Below are 25,189 nucleotides of genomic sequence, written 5' to 3' on the forward strand. Positions count from 1 at the left end.
GAGTACCTCTCAAGAGAGGACATCCGGATGTCCACGTGATATATTTGGTTTATGGAGTGCGCCAGTACGGACAATATTTTGTTATTTTATCGTATACATTATGGAAATAGTAAGTTGGAACGATGGGCGCTAACTGCAAGGTAATGTAATTTGTTTTCGTATTGATATGTAGTTCACCAGAGGAAAATGTTTTCACTATTAATTAACTAACTACTAATCAAACTTAGTAATCATCCTTCTGAATTTCTGCTGTCGGTCTGTCTGTTTGTCCATCATATTTTGTGTATATGTATCAATCCCAAATGGCTTTGACTATTGTGTTTTATTCTGGTTTATAGCAAATTATACAGTCATACAACTTGATCTATAGATGTACGAATTGAGAAACAAACTAAATTCGAAATACATTTAAATTCAGACAAATATGATGATTATGAGTAATTTTCCATAAAGTGATTCCAGGAAAAAGTTGATCGCGTTTTAGAAACAATGTATAATAAACTTGATCTATATAACTGTATGCGAATTGAGAAACAAACTTATTTCGAAATACATTTAAATTCAGATGATGATTATGAGTAATTTTCTATAGTGATTCCAGGAATGGGATCGCGAGTTAGACCCACATTTAGAAGTAATAGAAAGATAGTGTAGGCCTAGTGTGGGAGTGTTTGGCTTATTGTATGGAAGAGGTTTAGTCTGGTCGATGCCCTTCTCTGGGGGTGGGGTAGATTTAGTCTGGTCGATGCCCTTTTCTGGGGGTGGGGTGGGTTTAGTCTGGTCGATGCCCTTCTCTGGGGGTGGGGTAGATTTAGTCTGGTCGATGGCCTTCTCTGGTGGCGGGGTAGATTAAGTATGGTCGATGGCCTTCTCTGGTGGCGGAGTAGATTTAGTCTGGTCGATGGCCTTCTCTTGGGGTTGGGTGGGTTTAGTCTGGTCGATGCCCTTCTCTGGGGACGGGATGGCATCTGATGCATAAGAAAATTAAGGGCCATACCTCTGTAACTCAGACAAATAAAGTTTCTTGTATCTTGTAACTTAATGAAACGTAGACTGTTTGGTATGAGTTTGATTGTCTCTTTATATCTTATCATCGTATCATTATTGTTTTATAGTGTGCTCTGAAAAATACTTGGATATACTGTTTCCGACACCGCTTGGACAACTTCCGATTATAAATCAATCTGTTAAGAACGTATGGTTTCAGTGTTTCTTGGCACTGGACAACGAGATGAAATTTCAACGGTTAGGAATCGTGTTCTTTGTGACGTTATTCATGAATCGAATTCAAGCTCAATGCCCAAGCGAATGGCTTTGGAGTAAGTTTATATTATTATTATTTATATTATATATTATCATTAATATCAATACTATTATTCAACTACAAGAGGCACCGATCTGTTATAACACTTCTCTCTACCACCCCAGTAGGCCTAACTGAGGCACTAAAAGAGGAACATAATTTATTATTCGACACCATTGGGCCCATTTCTACTACTAATAATATCCCTACTAGGCCTATAAGCTCTGTTTACACTATCAAATTTTATGTGACATGTGATGTGCCCATATGGACATGATTTGTCATACCACTACCATATGTGGGTGTATCAGTACCATATTTGGGCACATCACACTTTTAAAGAAATTATATGTATATTACGTATAGTATTACATACTTGTGGTTAAAAAAAACACAACATTTAATAATCTTAAATCGCCGACAATCATAAACAGATAGTATTAGTAAAGTTACATTTTTTTTTTCGGACTATACTACTGAACCATTATAACAATATTAACACAAAACACAAGGTATTTTTACTCAAGCAAAAGTTCCCTGATGTTTGGCCAAACAAAACTACAGCCGCAAGAGACAGATATAATTCAAACTTACATAATATTGCCATTAACATTGGACTCTAAATTAAACAACGTTTGAGGCACTTGTAACATTCTATTTGTCACTGGTACTTAGCTCTCATGTCAAGACTGCTTTTAATTGACCCTGAGCAACAAATTTCATCCACTTCATTGACAATACCTATTAAGTACTTTCCCATAATCATAATACTATATACAATACACAAGAGAATATCTAAATAATAATACTCTCTTGGCCATTTTGTTTTTAATATCTGATAATATATTTTGTATTATAAAATGACGTCATGATTAGTGAGTGCAATAATATCGTGACGATACAATGATTTTATTGTATTTAATAATAATGACGTCATCAATTGATTGGATTTTTTTTAAATATCATTTTTATCAAAGTCAGCATAAATAGTTATCACGTATAATTCTAAAATGAAAACTTTTCTAATTTCTTGTTTTATGACGAAAATGTTATCATTGATCCCTATCATCCTAAATCTCTATCTACACAATCAAATTATGATGTGCCCATATCATTATGGACATGATGTCATATCACTACCATATTTAAGCATATCACCACCATATTTGGGCACGTCACAATAGTTTGATCTGCAAATCCTAAAATGTATCTTATTGAATAGATAGATGAATGTCATTATCTTCATACGCCTCATCATTTATCATAAGTGACCATTATTTCTTTAAAAAAAATATGTAATATTATTTAACTTTTTGTAACAGATGCATTTAAGATGGAACCAAATAACGAGAATGTGAATGTGTCCCACGAAACGATAGACGACGACACAAAAGAAGGGGAACATGTGACGTATTCGTTGATTCTCCACCTAAGTTGGAATAGACAAATTTCGTCATTAGGTACTGTCACATAATTGAAAATCAAAGAGTGAATCTTTCTTTCTTTCCTTCCATTCATCATACACATTCATAAACATACATAAATAAGCATAGTACAAAGAGAGAAAAAAGAATGAAGAGGGAAGAATCTCAGAAGCATAGTTTCGGAGATTTGGAATTTGAAAAATGGGCACTAAGGAATATATAGGCAAATAATTTAACTTCAGGAAAATGAAAACAATCTTTTTATAGCATAACAAAAAAGATAAAAAGTTGTTTTCTTTGAATTTCCTTCATTACAAAGCACTTAAATGAAAACATCATAAAAGCAGCAATTTGTTAACATCAAAAATGATAACAATTTCAATCAGAATGATAGAATTGATACTTTAATCATGTACGGTAGTAAATTACTCAAAACATTAAACCATGGAGGAAATTCGTCCATGATTAAACTATATATTATTATATCGTCTATAATTGTGTTGAAAATAATAGTCATCATTCACTGATAGCACCTAATGATCAGCTTCGGCTGGATGGACCAACCTCGTTAAATATTGAATGTTGAAATATTATAAAATAAAAGTCAAAAATTATTATAACAATAATAAGTAGCAGATGTATAGCCGCAAAGGTTTGTTTCGATCTATGCGTTTCTGACGTCACACGGATGTGTTCGGAAATGTTCAATCATTCTGTGTATTGATGTTTATAAAGCTCTAATTCATGTGGTCATGTTTGATATTGCGTCTCCGATATTGCGTGTTTGATATTTCGTCTCCAATATTGCGTCTCAGATATTGTGTCTCCGATATTGCGTGTCCGATATTGCGTGTCCGATATTGCGTGTCCGATATTGCGTGTCCGATATTGCGTGTCCGATATTGCGTGTCCGATATTGCGTCTCCTATATTGCGTGTTGGATATTGCGTGTTTGATATTGGGTCTCCGATATTGCGTGGGTAATATTGGGTCTCCGATATTGCGTGTTTGATATTGCGTGTTTCATATTGCGTCTCCGATATTGCGTGTTTAATATTGCGTGTCCGATATTGCGTGTCCGATATTGCGTCTCCGATATTGCGTGTTTAATATTGCGTCTCCGATATTGCGTGTTTAATATTGCGTGTCCGATATTGCGTCTCCGATATTGCGTGTTTGATATTGCGTGTTTGATATTGCGTCTTTGTTTTGGTTTGGTTTACTATTATATCTCTCATATTAAGTACATTGTTCTACATTAACGACAACGTGATTGGCTGGCAGACAATTTGAATATCAAAATATGTTTAACCAAAATTGAAGTTTTAATGCTCAAACATAAAACGGTTGCATTTTATGGCCATTGCTGTATTTATGAAGCAATAAATGTGTTGCTGGAAAGTAATGGTTCATAATTACAAAAACAAAAATTGTCAATATCTAACCTGATGTTCTATTTGTTTAATGCCGAGATATAAATAATGTGTATTTAAATATGTTTATAACCTTAGATTTTGATGGTTATGCTGTTTATACTGGCGTTGTTGGCGAACAGATAGATACCTTACGAGCATGTAACCTGAGTGAAAGTGGACTGCACTACACGGTAAATACACTGCATTTATTACGCGGAGCACCTTAAGCTGATTAAGCCAAAGATATATGATTAAGTTTTAATATAATACGCTCGCGGGAATAAAAAAGTATTCAAAACTGTGAGATTTAATCTAGGTAATTGGTAGTAATTGCTTTCATTGATTAGATGCAAAATTGAAATGTTAATTTGTTACGTGACGTGTTTGTTGACTTGATACTTTAAGCAAGTGGTTAACAAAAATACTAAAAAAGATTATATTAGAAATGTCTATTTAAAGATGTCAAAATAGGGATCTTTTTTTTCAGAAAAACAAATATTAGGAATACCATAAATGAACTTTTAAATATTAAAAATGACCTTTTTAAAAGAAAACTGGAAACATATGAATTATTCGAATTATAAATTGAAATTCGTCTAGTTACATGTGTTCATAGTTTATAGATATAAATAATATAAATAATATTTATAATAATTATAAATAAAACTCCTTTTCAGAACAAAAGAGAAACAGAGATCCAAATCAAATTCAATTATGACTACGAAATTAGGGTAAGTACTTGATTTATGCATTTACATTATATCGTTAATAATAGAAATAGTTCATAACTAATTTCTCTTTTATTTTTAAATTGCACAAAATACGAATAATCCAATTATAAATCTGTTTATTAATATATTTACTAAATTAATAAATGAACTGTTTTGTTGCCCTAAAAAAATATTTTTTTTTTTCATTTTTTTTAATATGCCATTTTAATGTAATTGTAATAAATTACCATTCCCTAACATATAGAGTAACATAGTATTTACATGAACATTCTAGAATAAGATGTTTTGATTTAATAAACCATGTATAATTAATAAGAACAATCAAGAACATTCCAGAAGTGCTATTAATAGAAACTGTAATCATGTAATAATGAGAAGTATAAAGAATGATCTAGAAGGATAGGAGCATCTTGTATATAAAGGGATGTAAACTATTGTAAGGTTGTTGGATTAGAGGTTGGATGTTATATTGTAAAGTCATTGTGAAGCTGTTGTTTAAAGTGCTTACTGGGTTGTTAAAGGTTGATTGAAATTAAAGCTTTGTTTTTGAGTTATTTTACAACTTTGTGGATTTTGTGTGTATACTTTTATGTCACAAGGGAGTTCCTAAAGTATTTTCAACCGCTCGGAAACATACGTGAGAGGAGTTCGTGACATAATTTGGTGGCAGCGGTTATTTCGATCTACTGTTCGACTTAACTGTGTATTTATCTACGGTTGTGATATTTTGTGGTAGCAGTTTGATCTACTGTATTTTGCCATAGATTGGTGGCTGTTTTAGGATCAACTGTACTTTATTGATATTTTGTGAAAGCGGTTCTTACGATACTGAGATATGTTTACGTCGGAAGCCGTGGTGCTACGTTTTGTTTAATCCTAAGTACACAAACATTGTTTTAAGAACACTACATTATTTATTTGGAACAGTAGACTTGTGAACGTCTCGGTAACTACGATTAACTAGTAACAAGACCCTCATCCAGATTTAAAATATGGCTGATAAACAATCAACAACAAGATCCGGTAGAGAATACAGCGGCGGCGATGAATCTGATTCTGAGGTAGAATCGGTTCAGTCATTACAACCTGAACAACAGGCAGAAGAGTCTGTACCAACCAGTGGACATAACCCTACAGGGGCTGACTCATCTTCAAAAGATGTTTTGTTGTTGATGCAGCAACAAATGCAACAGCAGAATCTAATGATGCAGCAACAAATGCAACAACAGAATCTTATGATGCAGCAGATGATGGAACAACGCAAAGAAGATATGGAAAAACAAGAACGTTTACGTAGGGACGATATAGAGAAACAGCAAGCATTGGTAATGGCGTTAATGGATAAGCAAAAGGACAGTGAGGAGAAACGATTAAAAGATATAATGAGATTGAAGGAAGTTCAGATTGCAAAACTTTCTGATAGTGATGATATTGAAAATTATCTCACTACGTTTGAACGAATTGCTAACACCTATGAGTGGCGAAAAGAACACTGGGTAGTAAAACTGATACCACATTTGACAGGCAAAGCAAGAGCAGCCTATGCATCATTACCAGTGACAGAAAGTAACCAGTACGACATAGTGAAGAAAGCAATATTACAAAGGTATGACATAACTGAAGAGACATATAGACAAAGGTTTAGGTCAATTAAAAAGAAAAGTGAAGAAAGTTATAGAGAAGTGTATGTTAGGTTGAAAGACTTATTTACTAAGTGGGCTAGGCCTGCTGATAAAAGCAAAGATGATTTAGCTGAAACTGTTATTTTAGAGCAATTGATAGATATTATGCCCACAGGGGTACAAATTTGGGTTAAAGAACATAAACCAGATTCTGGATTAAATGCTGCAGAATTAGCAGATAATTATTTTCAAGCTAGAAAAGGTACCGGTATCGATTTTGAGAAAAAGTTTCAAAATAGAAAACACGAAAATAGAAACAACCAGGAGAAAACAGTGAAAGGCACTCCTGAAGTTGACAGTAAGGGTAATAATAATCCCCCTGATAACTTTCATAAATCACAATCTGACGCTAGACAACCTCTCGTTTGTAGACGGTGCAAAAAAGTAGGCCACATAGAACGATTTTGTCGAAGTAAGGATGGCTTTTTGTCGACAAAGACAGATACTGTTTCAAAACCATGTACACCTTACATTTGTAGAGGCCTAGTTGAAGGATGTGATTGTGAAATTTTGATAGACTCTGGATGTGATATGACACTTGTTCATTCTGATTTAGTAGCGGCTAAGAAAATTAATCGCGCGGAGCAAGCTAAAATTACATGCAGATGCGTCCATGACCATGTCCAAGCCTATCCTACTGCATTCGTCAATATTAAGGTTAATAACGAAGACCATAATTTGTTGGTTGGCGTTTGCAGCGATTTACCAAGAGATGTAATTCTTGGTAGGGACTTTCCTAAATTTGGAGACTTATTAAGGAAGGGGAATAAGAATCATGATAGGCATAGTTTTGTTGCCACTAGAGATCATGCTAGAAAAGAAAAACTAAGAGAGGAAAACGAATTAAATTCGGAAAAAGGTTCTGGGGTTATTTCACGTCAGTTAGATGATGTGGTTAATTTTCAAGAAGAATTTGGACATTTAGATGACCAACTACTCAGTGACAACCCTCCCAAGGAAACAGTTCATAAAACTAGAAGTGAGAAACGAAAAGTTAGGAAAGAGTTTGCAAAAACAAAGGAAGCTCAGGCTCAGTCTAGCCAAGATAGTGAATTAGACATTTTAGATATTGGCAGAGATAAAATTAACGATTATCAGGTTAAGGATAGAACTTTAATTTCACTTCGAGAACAGATGTTAGTACAGAAAGATGATGACACTATAAAGATAGTCTGTAAGGATGGAATTTTATTTAGGCAGGTTTTCACTAAACACCAGACAGAACCAATAGAGCAATTAGTAGTTCCATATCCTTGCCGTAATAGTGTATTGAAAGTCTCACATGATATTCCTTTGGCAGGTCATTTAGGTAGGAAAAAGACATTAGATAGGATAAAGCAGAGATTCTTTTGGCCTGGTATTAGAAAGGATGTGACCGAATATTGCAACACTTGTGAAAATTGTCAGAAAACTTCAAAGTATAAAACTAAATTGAAGGCCCCGATGATTCCTATGCCAATAATCAGTGAACCATTCCGCCGAATCGCTATGGACATTGTTGGTCCACTAGCACGGAGTAAGACAGGAAATAAATATGTCTTGGTTATATGTGATTATGCAACTCGATATCCGGAGGCTATCCCACTGAGAAGTATTGAAGCTCCAAAGATAGCGGATGAGTTGATTAAATTATTTTCTAGGGTAGGGGTACCAACAGAAATTTTAACCGATCAAGGCTCTAACTTTACCTCTAAGTTGTTGAGTCAAGTTTATAATTTACTTTCAATTAAGGGCTTGACTACTTCTCCCTACCATCCACAAACCGATGGATTAGTGGAAAGATTTAATGGCACCCTCAAGGCTATGATTAGAAAATTTGTTCAGGATGATCCCAGAGAATGGGATAAATTGCTTCCGTACCTATTATTTGCTTATAGGGAGGTACCGCAGGAGTCAACTGGGTTCTCTCCATTTGAATTATTGTATGGTTGGAAGGTACGAGGTCCACTTGATATAATGAAAGAAATGTGGACAGGCACGGTGACAGGTCCTCAAAGTGTGGTTTCACACGTTGTTAAAATGAGAGATAGGTTAACTTCAATGAAAGATCTAGTCCAGGAAAACATTGAACTATCCCAAACAAGGCAAAAACAAAAATATGATCAGAAATCTGTTTGTAGAGAATTTAGTCCAGGTGATGAAGTCCTATTACTCTTACCATCTAGTAACGATGCATTAGAGGCAAAATGGCAAGGTCCTTACAAGGTTTTAAGGAAACTAGGTCCAGTAAACTATGAGGTGGAAACTAATGATAAACGGAAAAAGTCAAAAGTCTACCACATAAATCTTTTAAAACAATTTCATCGTAGAACTATTGAGGTTATGCTGGCTATAAATGATGTAACTGGACGAGACGAGGGTCAGGATAAGGACATTTCTTGGTCAAATATTTCTAGTTCCAATTTAACCTTAGATTCTGGTGAAGGATTAGATGAATCTCAGCTTTCAGATTTAGCGGAGGTGTTTTCTGAATTTGATTCAGTGTTACAGGATAAGCCAGGGAAAACTACTGTAATAAAGCATGATATTGAAATGAACCTAGGGGTACACCCAGTTAGATTAAGAGCTTATCCAATTCCTCAGGCTAAGTTAGGCAAAGTAAAAGAAGAGATAGAATCTATGTTGGAACTTGGGGTAATAGAAGAGTCTCACAGTCCCTGGTCCTCTCCTTATATCATGGTACCAAAGCCGGACGGTACAGCTCGCTTTTGCGTAAATTACAAAAAAGTGAATAGCTTGAGCAAGTTTGATGCATATCCAATGCCTCGAATAGATGAAATAATAGGCAGGGTTGGTCCTGCTAAATTTATAACAAAGTTAGATTTATGTAAAGGTTACTGGCAGGTTCCATTAACTGAACGGTCAAAACCATATACTGCTTTTTCAACACCAATGGGTTTGTACCAATTTAAGTATTTACCATTTGGCTTGCATGGGGCTCCTGCAACGTTTCAAAGAATGATGGATCAACTGTTGCGCAAGAAAGCAGCAGCTTATATGGATGATCTGGTAATATTTAGTCCAGACTGGGAAAGTCATATCCATCATCTTAGGGACATTTTTCGGACCCTCAAGCAAGCTAATCTGACAGTCAAACCTGCAAAATGTAGTTTCGCACATAGTAAAGTGCATTATTTAGGGTATGTAGTTGGAGAGGGAATGATACGTCCTCAAAAGACTAAGGTAGAAGCGGTAGTACAATGGGAAAAACCTAAAACTAAGAAGGATGTTAAATCTTTTCTTGGCCTGACAGGATACTACCGAAAGTTTATTCCTAATTATGCTGACATTGCAGCACCTCTAACTGATCTGACGGGGAAAAAACATCCAGATAAAATCAAATGGACGCCTGAGTGCGAAGATGCACTTGTAAAGTTAAAACAGGCATTATGTTCAGACCCTGTGTTACGAAACCCAGATTTTAATGCAGAGTTTATACTGCAAACAGATGCGTCAGATCGAGGGTTAGGTGCAGTACTTAGTCAACTAGGTCCTGATGGTACTGACCATCCAGTATTGTATCTTAGTCGTAAGATGTTCCCAAGGGAACAGAATTATGCAACTATAGAGAAAGAGTGTTTAGCTATAAAATGGGCTGTCGAAAGTCTGCGATATTATCTACTAGGCAGAAAATTTAAGATAGTTACTGACCATCAACCACTCAAATGGTTGGTTGAAATGAAAGAGACAAACAAAAGACTAACTAGATGGAGTCTTGATTTACAACCTTATTGCTTTACTGTTGTACATAGAAGGGGTATTTCTAATGGTAATGCTGACGGATTGTCACGAAAACCATTAACTTAAAGCAAGGGTTACTTTACAAATAGACAAAATAGGTTTTAATGTTTATAAGTTACTTGTTTCTTACATTTTGTTTGTAATGAGAATTTGGTTTTCACGTAATGTAGTTTGAATTTATATTCAACAGGGTTTCTAGGTCGAAAATGTTATATTTTGCCACGTCCGTGTATACTTTCCCCTCAAAACTCCAAGAAAGAGTTTTGAGCTCAGAAAGAGGGGGGAGTGTAATAAATTACCATTCCCTAACATATAGAGTAACATAGTATTTACATGAACATTCTAGAATAAGATGTTTTGATTTAATAAACCATGTATAATTAATAAGAACAATCAAGAACATTCCAGAAGTGCTATTAATAGAAACTGTAATCATGTAATAATGAGAAGTATAAAGAATGATCTAGAAGGATAGGAGCATCTTGTATATAAAGGGATGTAAACTATTGTAAGGTTGTTGGATTAGAGGTTGGATGTTATATTGTAAAGTCATTGTGAAGCTGTTGTTTAAAGTGCTTACTGGATTGTTAAAGGTTGAAGTTGATTGAAATTAAAGCTTTGTTTTTGAGTTATTTTACAACTTTGTGGATTTTGTGTGTATACTTTTATGTCACAAGGGAGTTCCTAAAGTATTTTCAACCGCTCGGAAACATACGTGAGAGGAGTTCGTGACAGTAATGTAATAGTAGTATTCACTTTGACCAAAAACTGTATCGGAAATAAAAAATGTTTACCTTAAAAAATGCAATTTAAAGCAAAAAATATTTAAATTGTCAGACAATGGTTTTTGGTTAGAATTAACCGTTTATTTTGTCTTTTTATATAAGTGAAATAATTTGTTTTCCCTACAGAAGTGAATACATTTATTAAAACTGCAAAATGGTCTGATTTTATCCATCTTCTTTGTTCATGTTTTTGGGGGACAATATCTTTAAATATCATAATATGAAACTCCAAATAACGTCAGGGAAGTCATTTTTTAAACGCTTCGAAACAAATTGAAACATGAATTTCGCTCTCATTATATGGAGTAGGTTTTATACTATACCTGCATGTTATCTAAACATATTCAGTGCATCTATATTGGTACAAAATTAGCAAGAAAAGACTTGCGGTAAAATAGCAAAATATAAAAAATCCAATCAAAATTGGCATTTGTTAGGAATGTGGCCGTGCTTTTCAAATCGTATGGCTCTATTTATTTGCATTGACATCGATTTAATTTATTTAGTATAATACCGATGTGATGATGATTTTTTATTTCTTTTTTCAACCGTTTCTTTCTGTATAGTTTTACTTGGCAAGCAAAGAACTTGACAAGAAATCTTTTTTAAACGATGGTGTTATACAATTTAATGGTGTTGGTAAGTAATGGATTGTAACACTCGTATCTGAATTAATGACGCAAATTAAGGCAATTAAAGTAAAAAAAGTGTGATGAGCCCAAATATGGTAGTGATATGCCCAAATATGGTAGTGATGTGCTCAAATATGGTAGTGATGTACCCAAATATGGTAGTGATATGCCCAAATTTGGTAGTAATATGTCCAAATATGATAGTGATATATCATCATGTCCATATATGGGCATTTGTTTGTCACATAAACTTTGATAGTGTAGACAGAGCTTTATACAAACAGTGGTTCTCCAATCTCGTCATTCCTTTGCATAGTTATGCGTTGTTTTTTAAATGTTGCTAACATTAATAAAATTAATTTATTATGATTCTCCTGTATATTTAATATTTTGTTGAATCTTTATGCTTAACATTGATATTCCACTAATGAATATTCAAATAACAAAACTTTGATTCTGTTAAAATTAATCATTTATTTTGTCATAGATTGTTATCAAGAAACTAAAGATCGACATTTTTGTATGACGCAAGGTAAATTTATTATCAAATTCAATAATAAGCATTAACTGATGGAATCAGAACTACAATTAAATAGAACCTCGTTTGGGACACTCTTATTTATGGTCACCTCTAGTAGGGGGACACTTTCCTGCTAAATTAATGAGGGGAAATATATGTTTTCACTAAATTGGACCTCTGTTCAGGGGACACTCCTATCAAGACAAGTTTTACCTCGTTCATGGTACATACGGATTCCTTAAATAATTGAACTTTTCTATTGACCATATCTAATCACCGTTAATTATACAAATAGCATATAATGTAATTGTATTAATAATCCTGAATTGTTTTTCGTTTAAATTTTCGAGAAAAAAAAGAAGAGTGAAGATTAGAGTAATACATAATATACTACGACAAATAATAATAATACATTGTATAACAACGGATACAGTACAAGGTGTTGATCCTGGCCTACAAAGCTCAGCACAAGTTGACGGCTGGCTACCTATCTGAGCTTGTGCAGAGTTACCAGCCAACTAAATATCTTAGGTCCGGTTCCCAGTGCCTACTTGTGGTTCCAAGGACATCTACCTACGGTCAGAGAGCTTTTGGAGTGGCAGCGCCAACTTTGTGGAACTTCCTACCGATCACAATCAGACAGTGTACTTCCCTTAATTTATTTAAGACTCAACTCAAGACATTCCTTTTCCAACAAGCTTTTCATTAATTTTACATTTCCTCCTTTTATTTTTGATGTAAAGCGCATTGAGAGCTTGCTTATATGCGCTTTATAAGAACAGACTATTATTATTATTATTATTAGTTGGAAACTGAAAAACACGACAATAATTAGACATAACAGAAGTACAGTAACTGTTTTTCAATTATGTATTTATGCCATAGATGCGCAATACGTTAGTGCGCCCATTGATGTACGTATAGAAAACATCACAATGTCACAAAGATCACACACTACGTGGGTTTCTATGTACCCACCAGCAAGTATTAACAGCCAGGCGGCATTACATTCATATAGAGCTACAATTATAGACTCAACTACTCAAGATTTTCTTAGTCCCGAGCCCGAAACTCTCGACGAGGTATGTGGTGTATATTTTAAAGAAAAGGTCCATTTAAAAAGCTATTTACAGTGGAAAAGGAATTAGGCCTATACTCTATACTCTTTATCTCTTTACTTCTTTATTTTCTTTTTTCCCCTTTTTTTGTTTGTTTGATTGCTTTTCTTCTTGACGTTTTTCTTAATCAAATATGTTTTGAAGTATTAATAAAGAATTAAATTAATTAAAATGTTTAGGCCTATATAAATTATTCCGTTCTTTTCCAGGTATTTTACGATGTAACAGAGCGAGAGTACTTTAGTATGACTACGGATTTAATGACACAAGAAACTTCATACTATCTGACGGTAAGTGAAATGGTATTTTTTTATTGATCCAAACTTTATCCGATTTCTATTTAAAAGTCTAATTATTATCCTACACACTTCTTAACTTCGGTTTCTAAATACCTTCCACGATTCTATTTAATGTTACAATGTCCGAAATAGCTTTTACGATTATCGAACCGAGTATTGTGGAGTAAGCTTAAGTATCTATGTAGCTTAAGTATCTATATAGCTTAAGTATCTATATAGCTCATGACAAAATTAACGATGCCATGTAAGTCGGCTCGTTAATTCGGTTAAGTGTGGCTTAAATTCGACATGTATGGGTTAATGAAATCTAATTTGAGGTGAAAAGTTAACACAATACGAAAGCCAAATTCAAATTCCATTTTAATAATTTAATATACGGTTACATGTTTAAGATTAATTAATGTTTTTTGAATGCCGAATGTGAATCTATCATATACTTTATTCGAAATCTAGGATTAGATTTGATATTGGAAACCATGTATTTCAAGGACACTCAGGCTATGCATTATGTTATATATATTATAGCATTTAGATCAAGACACAACTTTGCGCTGATTACTAGCTGCATATATGGGAGTATGTTTCCATATAGGTGTTTGATCAGGAAATGACTGGGGTAATAATGTTCAGCGCATTGAGAGCTTGCTTATATGCGCTATATAAGAATGAACTATTATTATTTATTTATTTTGGAATGTTTCTAAAATTTCAAACTTTGATTGGTGTGACACTTTCTAACAAACTCATACAAATCTTGTCTGCTTTATATTTCTTATATTTCTTTCCTAAATATTCCCATTCCTGACAAAAAAAACAAGTTATTTTTCGAAAGCTTGACACTTCCTTCTGGCCGTTTTACTTTGCCATTGTGATAATAGCTTTCTGCTTGTTTAATTGATATGCAGCCCCCACCGAATTGTCTTTTTTTCCCAGTAATTTGCCTTTGGATATACTTATATTATACACTTATTACGTTACATATACAAACATTGTTTTCTATGAGCGCACAACACCAACCAACTATACATTCCGATCATAAAGCTCTGTTTACACTGTCAAACTAGTTTGACAAACAAAGTGTGACGTGACAAAATCTGGTAGTGATGTGATGTCATCGTGTCCATATGGGCACATCACACTTTTTGTCACATAAAGTTTGATAGTAGATAGAGCTTTAGAGGTAAGATTGACAAAATATGAGTGGAAGCTATATTCTATGGTGGACAAACCATTATTATGGTTTGACATTAACATTTAATTCAGCATTATATATTTTCCCTTCGTTTAGGCCTACGGTAACCACTTTTATTTTGTCTTACTATATTCGGATGCTACACGATGGTATATTATTAAATCATGTTTTGCCCCGTATTGATTAATTGATTGATTGAAATATATATTTATACTGGGTAACCTCTTCAGTCAAAGACTGGTCTCCCAGAGAGCCCAGTTATGATCAGTGGCTGTAATGTACTAATACACCGGGATAACCCCCTACTCGTCTCGAAAGATGTACTAGGTTCTTTAGAGTGCGTTTTATCCCTGTGTATGGTATATTCTAATCTAATTTAACATTAATCATGACAAGGAAATGAGAAATTCACTTTCTGCAATTACATAATAGCTAATTAAAGATTCTACATAATTATCCTGTAGTGCATCTGAACTAAAAAATGCATTCATTCTTCAATACACTGCAGTCTGATCCATTACATCAATAATAGAAATCCAATTTAAATTGCTGATTAAATACACGATTTATTTTCGTTGTCTTAATGAGATATTTTGATTATTGGCTTTTGAAAAATAGTTGACGATAAGATTTCCTGTTTGGGTATATTCCTCGACTGTCTCCGGGAAATCATATGCCAATATTTATTGGATGTATTGGGTTGTTAGATAAAATAATTGTGGTTGTAATTTTGTTTTTGAGGTGGAGATCTAACTTTAACCCTCTAAATAAAAATATTAATTATTCGGTTACAATTTATATAGAGAATTCGGCCCATGCTACAATCAGAACCTGGATATATGAATTTTGAAAAACAACTTCAACCTTGGATTTTCCTTTCATCACCATTTTGCTTTTAGTAAAATTAGTATTGACCTAGAAACTTACTTAGCAGTCCCTATTCAGGGGTTTTAACTTACTTATTAATCAGCAGGTTTTTTTAATTCCTATTTTGTTTTTGTTTATTTCCAGGTAGTAGCGCAAGCAGACATCAATGAAACACTTCTAAGAGATAGTATAGAATCAATTGTCTATTTCAATCTCAGTGATTTTCTTATTGAAGAAATCAGTAAGTGTACCTTCTTCTTAAAACAGGTTATCTTGAATTCTGGAGAACTCTTTTGAAAATACCCCAGGCATTTCCACCCAAAAAAAAAATGTGTACCTGCAGTTGTGGATGCAGGATTTTTAAATGGAGGGGATAGAGGAAGGACGTAAAAATGGTGAAATCAAATTGTGAATTGAGTGTCCTAATTGTATTATAATTTGGTTTGGTGGGATTTTCACTGGATCCGCCTATGATATTATTTGTACAAGACCAATTTCCATTTTGGTGAGCCACTTGACAGTGATCCATTTCGCCTTTTGGTTAACCAGTCTTTTGGATTTTTTTTAATCTTTTCTTTTGCTTTTTGTTATTTTCTTTCTTTTTTTTCCTTCTTCTTCTTCTTTTCTTTTTTTAATGTAATACAATGAAATGGAAAACCTTCTCTCGAATTAGGGTCTATGTTAGATGTTCAAAAAAGTCATAAATAGGCTACTGTTCTCAAGTTTATTCATCAGACTAACTTTAATATTAAAATAGTAAAGTAATAATTTAGTAACCGTTACAATTATTTCTGACGGAGTTTCAAGATGAATAGAGGACTTTTTAAATTTTTAAATAGATACAAATTTCGGACATAAGGACACCACAATTGAGAGTCTAAGTATATACTACACTTTAGTTATACCAGTTCTCATCGGAGCTATACTGTTTGCTACGGTAGTTATTTTTCTTGGATTTTATACTCGGAGACAAAGAAGAAAGGAAACAATACCGCAATTTAAGCGGGAACCAGACGATATGTTTATCAAGTCTAAACATGGTAAGTGCGGTTAATAAGCGGTTGTAGGAATCGCTATTTATTATTTTAATGGTGTTGTTATGCGCGATTTGAACGATTTGCGCAATTTGAAATTGCGCAATTTGAATTGAAACATGTGTTTCAAATTGCGCAAGCAACGTATTAAATTGCGCAAGTAATCTGCAAATTGCGCAAGGTTTTTCGACAGATTGTGAAATCATGCACACCCATATTTTTTTAGTAATTTCTAGAATGATTCAAAATTGAAGATAATATCGCTTTTCCTTACCCTCCCGGGAGCCTCCCTCCCGAATTTTTTTTTCCGAATAAAAAAAATCTCGAATTCCCAATGGTTCTATAAAATACCATATTCACACATAATATGAGGAGAAGGCATAAATAAATACCAATAGTAATATAATCATTTCAATTCAAATATCAGTACAAATGAGTACAATAATAAAAATAACAAACAGTTCGTTTTCAAATTGCGCAAAGGTGTCATATTGCGCAAGAACTATCTATTTACAAATTGTGCAGCGCAATTTGAAATTGCGCAAGTTGATTGCGCAATTTAATATTGCGCAAGAAAATCCTTGCGCAATTTCAAATTGCGCAAGAATTCTTTGCGCAATTTTAAATTGCGCAAATCGTTCAAATCGCGCATAACAGTGTTCCTCTGACTGGGTTTATGGTCTATTGAACATAGTATCTCTAGTCTAGTGTGAAGGGAGTAAGTTAGAAAGAAGTGTCGGGCCACTTCGGAACATCACCGTTCCAGTCCAGTAAACCGAACGGGTTTATTCCAATAATTCACCTTCCTTACAATTGAAAATTGTTTCAGAAGGTTGTCCAATCTATCTCTAACTATCAAACTAGTGCGACAAAAAAAAGTGTGATATGCTAAAATATGATGTAGACAGAGCTTTAGATTAGTTTCCTTTAGTTTGTGTGTAATTCTATTTTTCCAATATTTTTCCTGCAGATTACTTTGAATACCGCGAGGTGGACCCACTATTTGCAAAGAAAGAATTCGATCGCGATATGCTAAAGATTGAGGAGGAGCTCGGAAGTGGTCAATTTGGTGTCGTGTGCAAAGGCTTCGCTTGTGGTATCGATGGTGGAAATGATTACATCCCGGTAGCAGTGAAAAGTTTAAAAGGTAGGCTTACTTGTATTTTTTCCATAGCCAGATAACTTGCCCCAAGTCTGTGGTTATTTCGAGGCTTTTCGATGTTTAAAAGTACACGTATGAAACGCCATAAGTGCCAAAATATGTTGGCGTTTCATACGTATAGTACTTTTTTCAGACAAAAATCGAAACGTCGACTGGTGGACTAACATTAAAAAAGACAATAAATACAGACTTGGGGCAACAACTTATATTTTCTATTGCCATAGCCAGATATCTAGACTTGCCTCAAGTCTGTGGTTATTTCGAGGCTTTTCGATGTTTTTCAAGCTCAAGTAGTACACGTATGAAAAGCCATATGTGCCAAAATATCTTTTATTTAACTAATATTAAGTTAAAGCTCCGTCTGGAACCCAGACTACCAGATATCATTAAATTGCCTCTAATGTTTTGCAAGATAAACATGGCACTTTCATCACCAGGAAATGCAGTAGAGCGCCTCTTTTGAGACATAGTTTATTCAGTGAACACCCGTAATCAGGGGATCGGACTGTATCTCATTTAGACTTGCCCCAAGTCTGTATTTATTCTCTTTTTTATGTTAGTCCACCAGTCGACGTTCCGAATTTTTTTCTGAAAAAAGCTCAAATACTATATACGCCATATTAGGTGCCAAAATATTTATCTTTTTACTAATATTAAGTCATAACTATATAGGGGCCTACTATATTTCAATAGATAACAGTTTCGGTCCTCTCTCCTTTTTTTTTTGTGTAATGTATTATACCATGGACAATTGTCTGAAATAAAGTTGAATTGAATTGAATTGAATTAAAGGACCGAGCGGTTTTGACAAACTAACCCACCATTATTCAATAGACACCACCAATTAAGAAGACACTTTATTTGGTTAAAAAACAGTTCTTCAATAATAATTTTCAAATTGTTTTCATCAAACATTAGGTCACGTTTCACGTTCAATGAAGGAATACTTTCTTGACGAGATCAGATTGATAATTGATATTGGAAGCCACCCTAATATACTCGGAATACTAGGATGTTGTACCAGCGATGAGCCATATTACCTTATAACAGAATTCATGCATTACGGAGACTTGTTCCACTTTTTACTTAAGTGCCGAGAGGTAAGCATTTTTATTTATATAACATATAGTTATAAATATTCATGAACTATAAGGCGTACGCGAAAAAGAGACTTTTATAGACACAGTTGCAGGCTTTAATGTATGGCTTATTTTTAATCATTCCGACAGCCACCCGAAAAACGACTAAAACGATTAATTACTTGTCAGATCTATGAAACGCCTTAGAGGCATAAACATGTTATTATTCACAAAGTAAGTAAGTTAATTGGTCGTTTAGTATGTTTTATTATCTCCTTAATTTGAATAGTTCGTTTGATTTTGGCGATGAAAAAATAATACAATATAATAATATGCAATTTACTATGACCTTTAGGCGCGTACTGTTATTTTTACTTCGGAATTCATTTATTAACAACAACTAACCAAGTGAATATATAATTTTAAATGCATTCACCAGCCTTTGGTAATCGGGAATTTATTATAAAATAAAAACTATGCATCATATTATGCATTTATTGTCATTGTGTGGGTTCGTCCAACTTTTATTTAAATTCTCTGTTATGAATATGTACATTTGTGATGTGTTAAAAATGTCTGTCATTTGTATGGTAGGCCTTCAAACAGATTTGTACAGTGTTAAACGTAGTTAAAATAGGCCTACACATATTTACATACGATGATGATTGATTTCAATATTAAACCATATTTATTTTGACACTATATACTTTCCCTAAGTCTCTGTTATTGTATTTTTTATTTTGTTAGTAATTCCAGTCGCTTTCGAGTTTTGTTTGTGAACTATCAAGGGTTATACATATGAAACGCCATGTGTACCAATATGTTTATATTGTTACTAATATTAAGTCGTTGTCTAGAACCTATAACCATAGAGATATTATAGTGAATATTATAACTATAATATCTCTATGCTATAACACAAGCTTACATATAGAAATCTAACGAAACACATTGTGTAATCATCTACATCAAAGCTGAAAAATGTACTAAGCCTGGCAGCCAAATAATTCATGACCTAAAGGTAAAACTGTTACATGAGCGACATTATAGATATGTATGTATCGGTATTGCAAAGTATATTATGCACTTACACAATTGAGATCAGGATGAAAATTGAGTTTTGTCACATTTAAGTAACTGACGCTATTGAAGCCTCTTTCAGATAAGTCTTCGTTAGGAAAGGATTATGTCCCACTCTGTCAAATCAAAGATCATTTCAGGGAAATAATACTTAAACGATCTTGAACGTCTAAATATAAATATTATGTATAGCAAACACGCACGATATATAAACAAAATATACAACAAAAATATGAGCTGTTTTAAAACAATTCCAAAATAGGTATTGATCCTACAATCAATAAATCGATACAATAATTATATATGAAATATCAAAATATAATGTTAATGTAAAGTACCAGTGATTATGATTTTATTGTAGAAATGCGTTACACGATATTAATGTCAATGTTATAATGTGCTTGTCTTATTTAAATGTTTTCGTTTTAAATTTTTAACCCCATTAAATATTTTGACATGAGTTGTAAGACATCTGATCAATAATCAGATTAGGATCTATAGGTTTCCAATATAGCACCATCAACTTTCGATATCGATTGATATTCGATTATATAATTACTGATTTCTATTAAATAAAAACACTAATAGGCCTATATTATTAGAAAACAAGAACTAATCTATTACACGTATATAGTAAACATCATATGACAATAAAAGGGGAACGAGTCTACGAAAGACACAAAAAAAGGAACTATTTTACGCAGAAAACTGACTGCAGTTGTCAGGCTGGCTAAAGAATATATTATACAGTATCAGCAAGAATAAATTCGGTCTACACTATCAAACTAGTTTGACAAAACAATTATGATGTGCCCAAATATGGTACTGATATACCCAAATATGGTAGTGGTATGACATCATCGTGTTCATAATAGGCACATCACATTTTTCTGTCACATAAAGTTTGATAGTGTAGACAGAGCTTTGCATTTCGTGTTATTGCCTATGGCATATATTATACGGTGTAACCGTACATCTAGTTCGTGTGTATATTACAGGTTTGACGCAGCATTGTTATTTTAAAATCCCAAATTAGACCTATACCATACAATAATGATTGATTAAAGTGTCAACAAATACGTTATGTACGTAGGCGTATTTTTAGCTGGTCTTAACAGAAATAATTGATTTGATTTTACAGGCAAAATACGCCCTAGAAGATCCTATATTTCATTTGGTTTATCAAAACCAAGTACAGATTGCTCGACAGATTGCTCGTGGCATGGTAAGCAAGCCAAATCCTCCATTCTAAGCCTTTTCAATGTGATGTGTCAGTTCACGATATGATTGATGATGAGATTGAAAATTGTAAGTTGTTTATTTCTTGCCGACATTGAAAACGGATTTTATTCAAACGTTATATCTGTAATTTTGTACGAAACGTACGATTAATAGCTGGCTATGAGTATCCCCTACATAATATTCTGTGCGCGCATAAGCCGTATCATTTTTATCACAGTTTCAACGCACGCGTAACGTATAAAGACCAATTTACACAGACGAACGATAATAAAAGTATAGGCTAGAATCTATTCTTTATGACCATATACACACAACGCGGAGTGTGGACGGGCGGTTTCCGCTCAGGTCGGATAAATACAGATTCTACGTGGGACAAGCTACGTGGTTCTTTGCTTACTGTTACCGCTTTCGTCTGTGTAAATTGGCCTTATATTAACACTTCATCGCATCTCTACATGATAAATTAAATTTATGGATAGGGCCTAATCATTTTATAATTACTACAGGATTACTTGTCAAGCACACGATACTACCATGGAGATCTTGCAGCAAGGAACATCCTAGTTGACAAGGGTCTAACAATAAAAATTTCAGATTTTGGCTTAGCGGATGACATCTACCAGAGCGACTACAAACATCTTGCACCGGATCGCAAGAGGCCTATAAAGTGGGTCAGTTTGGAGACAAACTTGCAGGGAATATGTACTATTCAAAGTGACGTGTAAGTTAATAATTTGCCATTCAAAATATTTGGGAAAATGCATATGTCGTCACCAAAGTAACCCGGATGCACGACCCGGGTTGTTGTAGTGGTCAATTTTAAATTTACTAGAATTGATATTTCATTCGAATCACAGATCGTTAAACGCAAGGTTCCCCGCATACATAGGCAAACCTCATAATGAATTGTGAGCAGAGAGCGACAGATCGGATGATCTTTCGCGCCTTCGAATCATATTACTTGGTGGGGGGGGGGGGGCGCTTACATCCTTGCGTTACGTACAAGTGGAAACATCTGATTACGTGATCTTAAATCACGTACCGGTAATCAGTTGCTTACTTTCCAAACTTTCAACAAAAATTAATAACAATGCTGAAAACCCGAAATTATATTTTTGATCAAGCCTTCTTTCAATGTCACTTTGTCATATTATATATCACCTTTTATTTTGTTACCATGACATTGAAAGTAAATAAATGTTTAAATGCAAGTTAAATGCAAGATTCCCACTAGCGACGCAACGCAAGGACGTAACGCAACGCAAGTGAATTGACCAATCACAAGCGATGGCTTATTCGCTTGTGATTGCTAACTGTCTATAACTTCGCTTGTCATTGGTTAAAACGCTTGCGTTGCGTTTACGTCCTTGCGTTACGTTCTAGTGGGAACCAAGCTTAAGACAGGTGTCAGAAAAAGTAACACAATATAACAACACACAAAATATAAGATATACAGTATACTTTACGTAGCAATGTGATTATTTATTATTTTATATATTATTTATTATTAAGTGATTTTTAAAATAGCACGTTTATCTATCAATATGTTGCAGGTGGTCTTTTGGCATTGTTCTGTACGAGATATCAACTCTGGGAGAAATGCCATATACAGGTATGCAGTCCATTGAAGTTGTCGAGAAACTAAAGGAAGGCTATAGAATGGAACAACCAGAAAATTGTTCCAATGAATGGTACGTTTCACACTATTGTTATGGATGATTTAATATCATTGTCTAATATTCCCAGGGAACATTTTCTCCATGCTACAAATGCTAAAAAAACTAAAGTATTGCTATCTAAATTCAGTACAACCTATGTTCCCTATCTCAGACTTCTTATCGTGTAATAACCACATTTTTCTGTCTGATCCCGCTATTCGTTTGGTTGGAATATTTTAACAACATAGGCCTAAAATATGGGCCTTGGTTAATAAGTGACATGTTACTCAATCCCTTAGCCGCTAGCCTCCTAGCATTCTCGATTTAATGCATTCTCTTTTTCTCACAGGTACCAAATGATGCTGGAATGTTGGGCAGCAACCCCATCACGAAGGCCTAAGTTCAGTGAGCTGTTTAGTCGATTGGACACAATGCTCGGAGAGGATGCAGTTGATTACCTGTTACCTTTAGATGGAGATACACAACCAATATTAGAAGACGACCTAGCTCTTGGTACTAGTGCAAAAAGCTATACACCAGTATCAGAAGATGTGACAACGGGTTATGAAGGATTTGAGGGTCACCTATCAGAAGGAACCATTGGAAAGGTATGCAGACATTCTTGATAGAACCCTCTCCATATTATCAAACGTCCACAATCCGATGGTTATTCGTCTTAAAGCGTGGTTCCCACTAGAGACGCAATGCAAGGGACGTACGCGCAACGCGAGCGAGTTGACCAATGGCAAGCCACTGCTCGAATAATCTATCGCTTGACATTGGTCAAATCACATCGTTGCGTTACGTCCTTACGTTGCGTTACGTCGCTAGTGGGAACCAAGCTTTAAGGAGCGCGTTGCAGTGGCTATCATAAATCCCGGCTCAATTCCCTGACCACTCAGCTGTATATATAAGTACCTGGTTAAAAATACTACCCTAATTCATAATGCCGAGACAATATGCTCCTAACAGCTCATTCCCCTACATTCAGAATGAATACGGGACTGACTTTTACCTATATAAAGTGACCTAACTAATTCCATTGGTTCACATCCGTAAGTTAGTATCCTACCTTTTAATGTTGTATGTTAGCCTTCATTTTGTTTTAATATATAATATAACTCTATCTGTGCGAATAACATTTAGGCCTAAAAATACAATTCTCATTAATACACAGTAAAATCAAATTTGTTTTATATTATGTAGTAATGTTAATGACATGTTATTTTTCAGAGCGTGTCTACAGATAATATGGTGAAAGCTGTTGGCGCTGATTCGGCATTTTATGAAGACATTGGATACACGTAATGCCAAATTTAATTTTAATGTAACAGTGGAATGACGTCACGTCTCAACATATTTAATGCGACGAATGCGCTACGGGTACTGTACTACGACATTGGTGCGATGTGCATATGTAGACGTAGTGGAGAAGAACACAGGGCGATGTTACGAAAACCTTACTAAAGTCGGTTTACTCGACCAAATGGGTTGTATATAATAAACATATTGCATTCTGTTGTCGCGTTCTCACTCAATGTTGCGATGTTGACATCACTGTCCCTCCCTTGGGTAATCTTCACTTGTAAAAATTAAATGCTTTTAATAAGGTCACAGCAATGAAATTTACGAATAATGTTACAATCCAATAAATATAGTCTACTTATTGCCAACAAATCAAGATTAAATGCAGTGTCTTTATGTTATAACGAGTATAGGGAACTTTTGTGATATTTTATTGTTCTGTACATATAGCCTAAATGGTGAAAACGATAAATTTGTCTATTTTTGCTAAAAGTGTTATTTATTCACTTTACAATCAGGGATTTGATAATTTAAATACTGCGCAACTCTCGAAATTTAAATAAATTAAATGTATATATACGTATTACCTGTACAATATGCGTATTAAGAATAATAAAGTACTGGATGTCTGTACATAAATTTCTGATAAATATTTATTTTACTAGTTGGTATAAGCAAGTACAGTTATAAGTCAATTGGTAAAAGTGCCGATTTGTATAGTTGGTGTTGTGTGACTTCTTATGGACGAGGACTGTTTAAAGCACTTTGGTTGGTCCTATCATTGATCAAGGGCTTCTCTCGTCTAGTAAGCACCTTAACCAGAGGAGAGGCATGGTCCAATACGTCTGAGGTAGGTACTAGATGCAGGGGCTGCCGTAAGAGTCAGCAATACGGATTTCTAATGCCTAATAGGACCCCAG

General features: G+C 34.2%; 2 protein-coding genes across 5 annotated transcripts in view; one reads left to right on the forward strand and one right to left on the reverse strand.

Annotated features, from left to right (window-relative positions):
* Positions 1 to 24,913, forward strand: LOC140046331 (uncharacterized). The gene is made up of 18 exons (XM_072090936.1): positions 1 to 140; positions 1,116 to 1,319; positions 2,626 to 2,763; positions 4,239 to 4,333; positions 4,820 to 4,873; positions 11,648 to 11,720; positions 12,201 to 12,245; positions 13,119 to 13,315; positions 13,561 to 13,641; positions 15,854 to 15,950; positions 16,549 to 16,749; positions 17,714 to 17,890; positions 18,824 to 19,005; positions 21,206 to 21,289; positions 21,813 to 22,027; positions 22,860 to 22,997; positions 23,314 to 23,572; positions 24,198 to 24,913. The coding sequence occupies exons 2-18, from the start codon at positions 1,232 to 1,234 to the stop codon at positions 24,270 to 24,272; spliced, it is 2,199 nt and encodes a 732-aa protein (XP_071947037.1). The 5' UTR covers positions 1 to 140; positions 1,116 to 1,231; the 3' UTR covers positions 24,273 to 24,913.
* The window catches only part of LOC140046332 (heparanase-like), a 35,370-nt gene that overhangs the window by 3,788 nt on the left and 6,393 nt on the right, over positions 1 to 25,189 (reverse strand). Inside the window, exon 10 of one of the 4 annotated variants that reach the window (XM_072090941.1) lies at positions 1,723 to 2,583. The exons of 1 other annotated variant lie outside the window; for it this stretch is intronic. The gene's annotated coding sequence lies outside the window, so the exon portion shown is untranslated. Of the gene's footprint in view, positions 1 to 1,722; positions 2,584 to 2,660; positions 2,733 to 23,326; positions 23,430 to 25,189 lie in introns of those variants that run through there. 2 more of the 4 variants (XM_072090940.1, XM_072090937.1) reach the window with 2 other exon arrangements.

Source organism: Antedon mediterranea, chromosome 4 (genome assembly GCF_964355755.1).
Source record: "Antedon mediterranea chromosome 4, ecAntMedi1.1, whole genome shotgun sequence".
NCBI classification, from domain to species: domain Eukaryota; kingdom Metazoa; phylum Echinodermata; class Crinoidea; order Comatulida; family Antedonidae; genus Antedon; species Antedon mediterranea.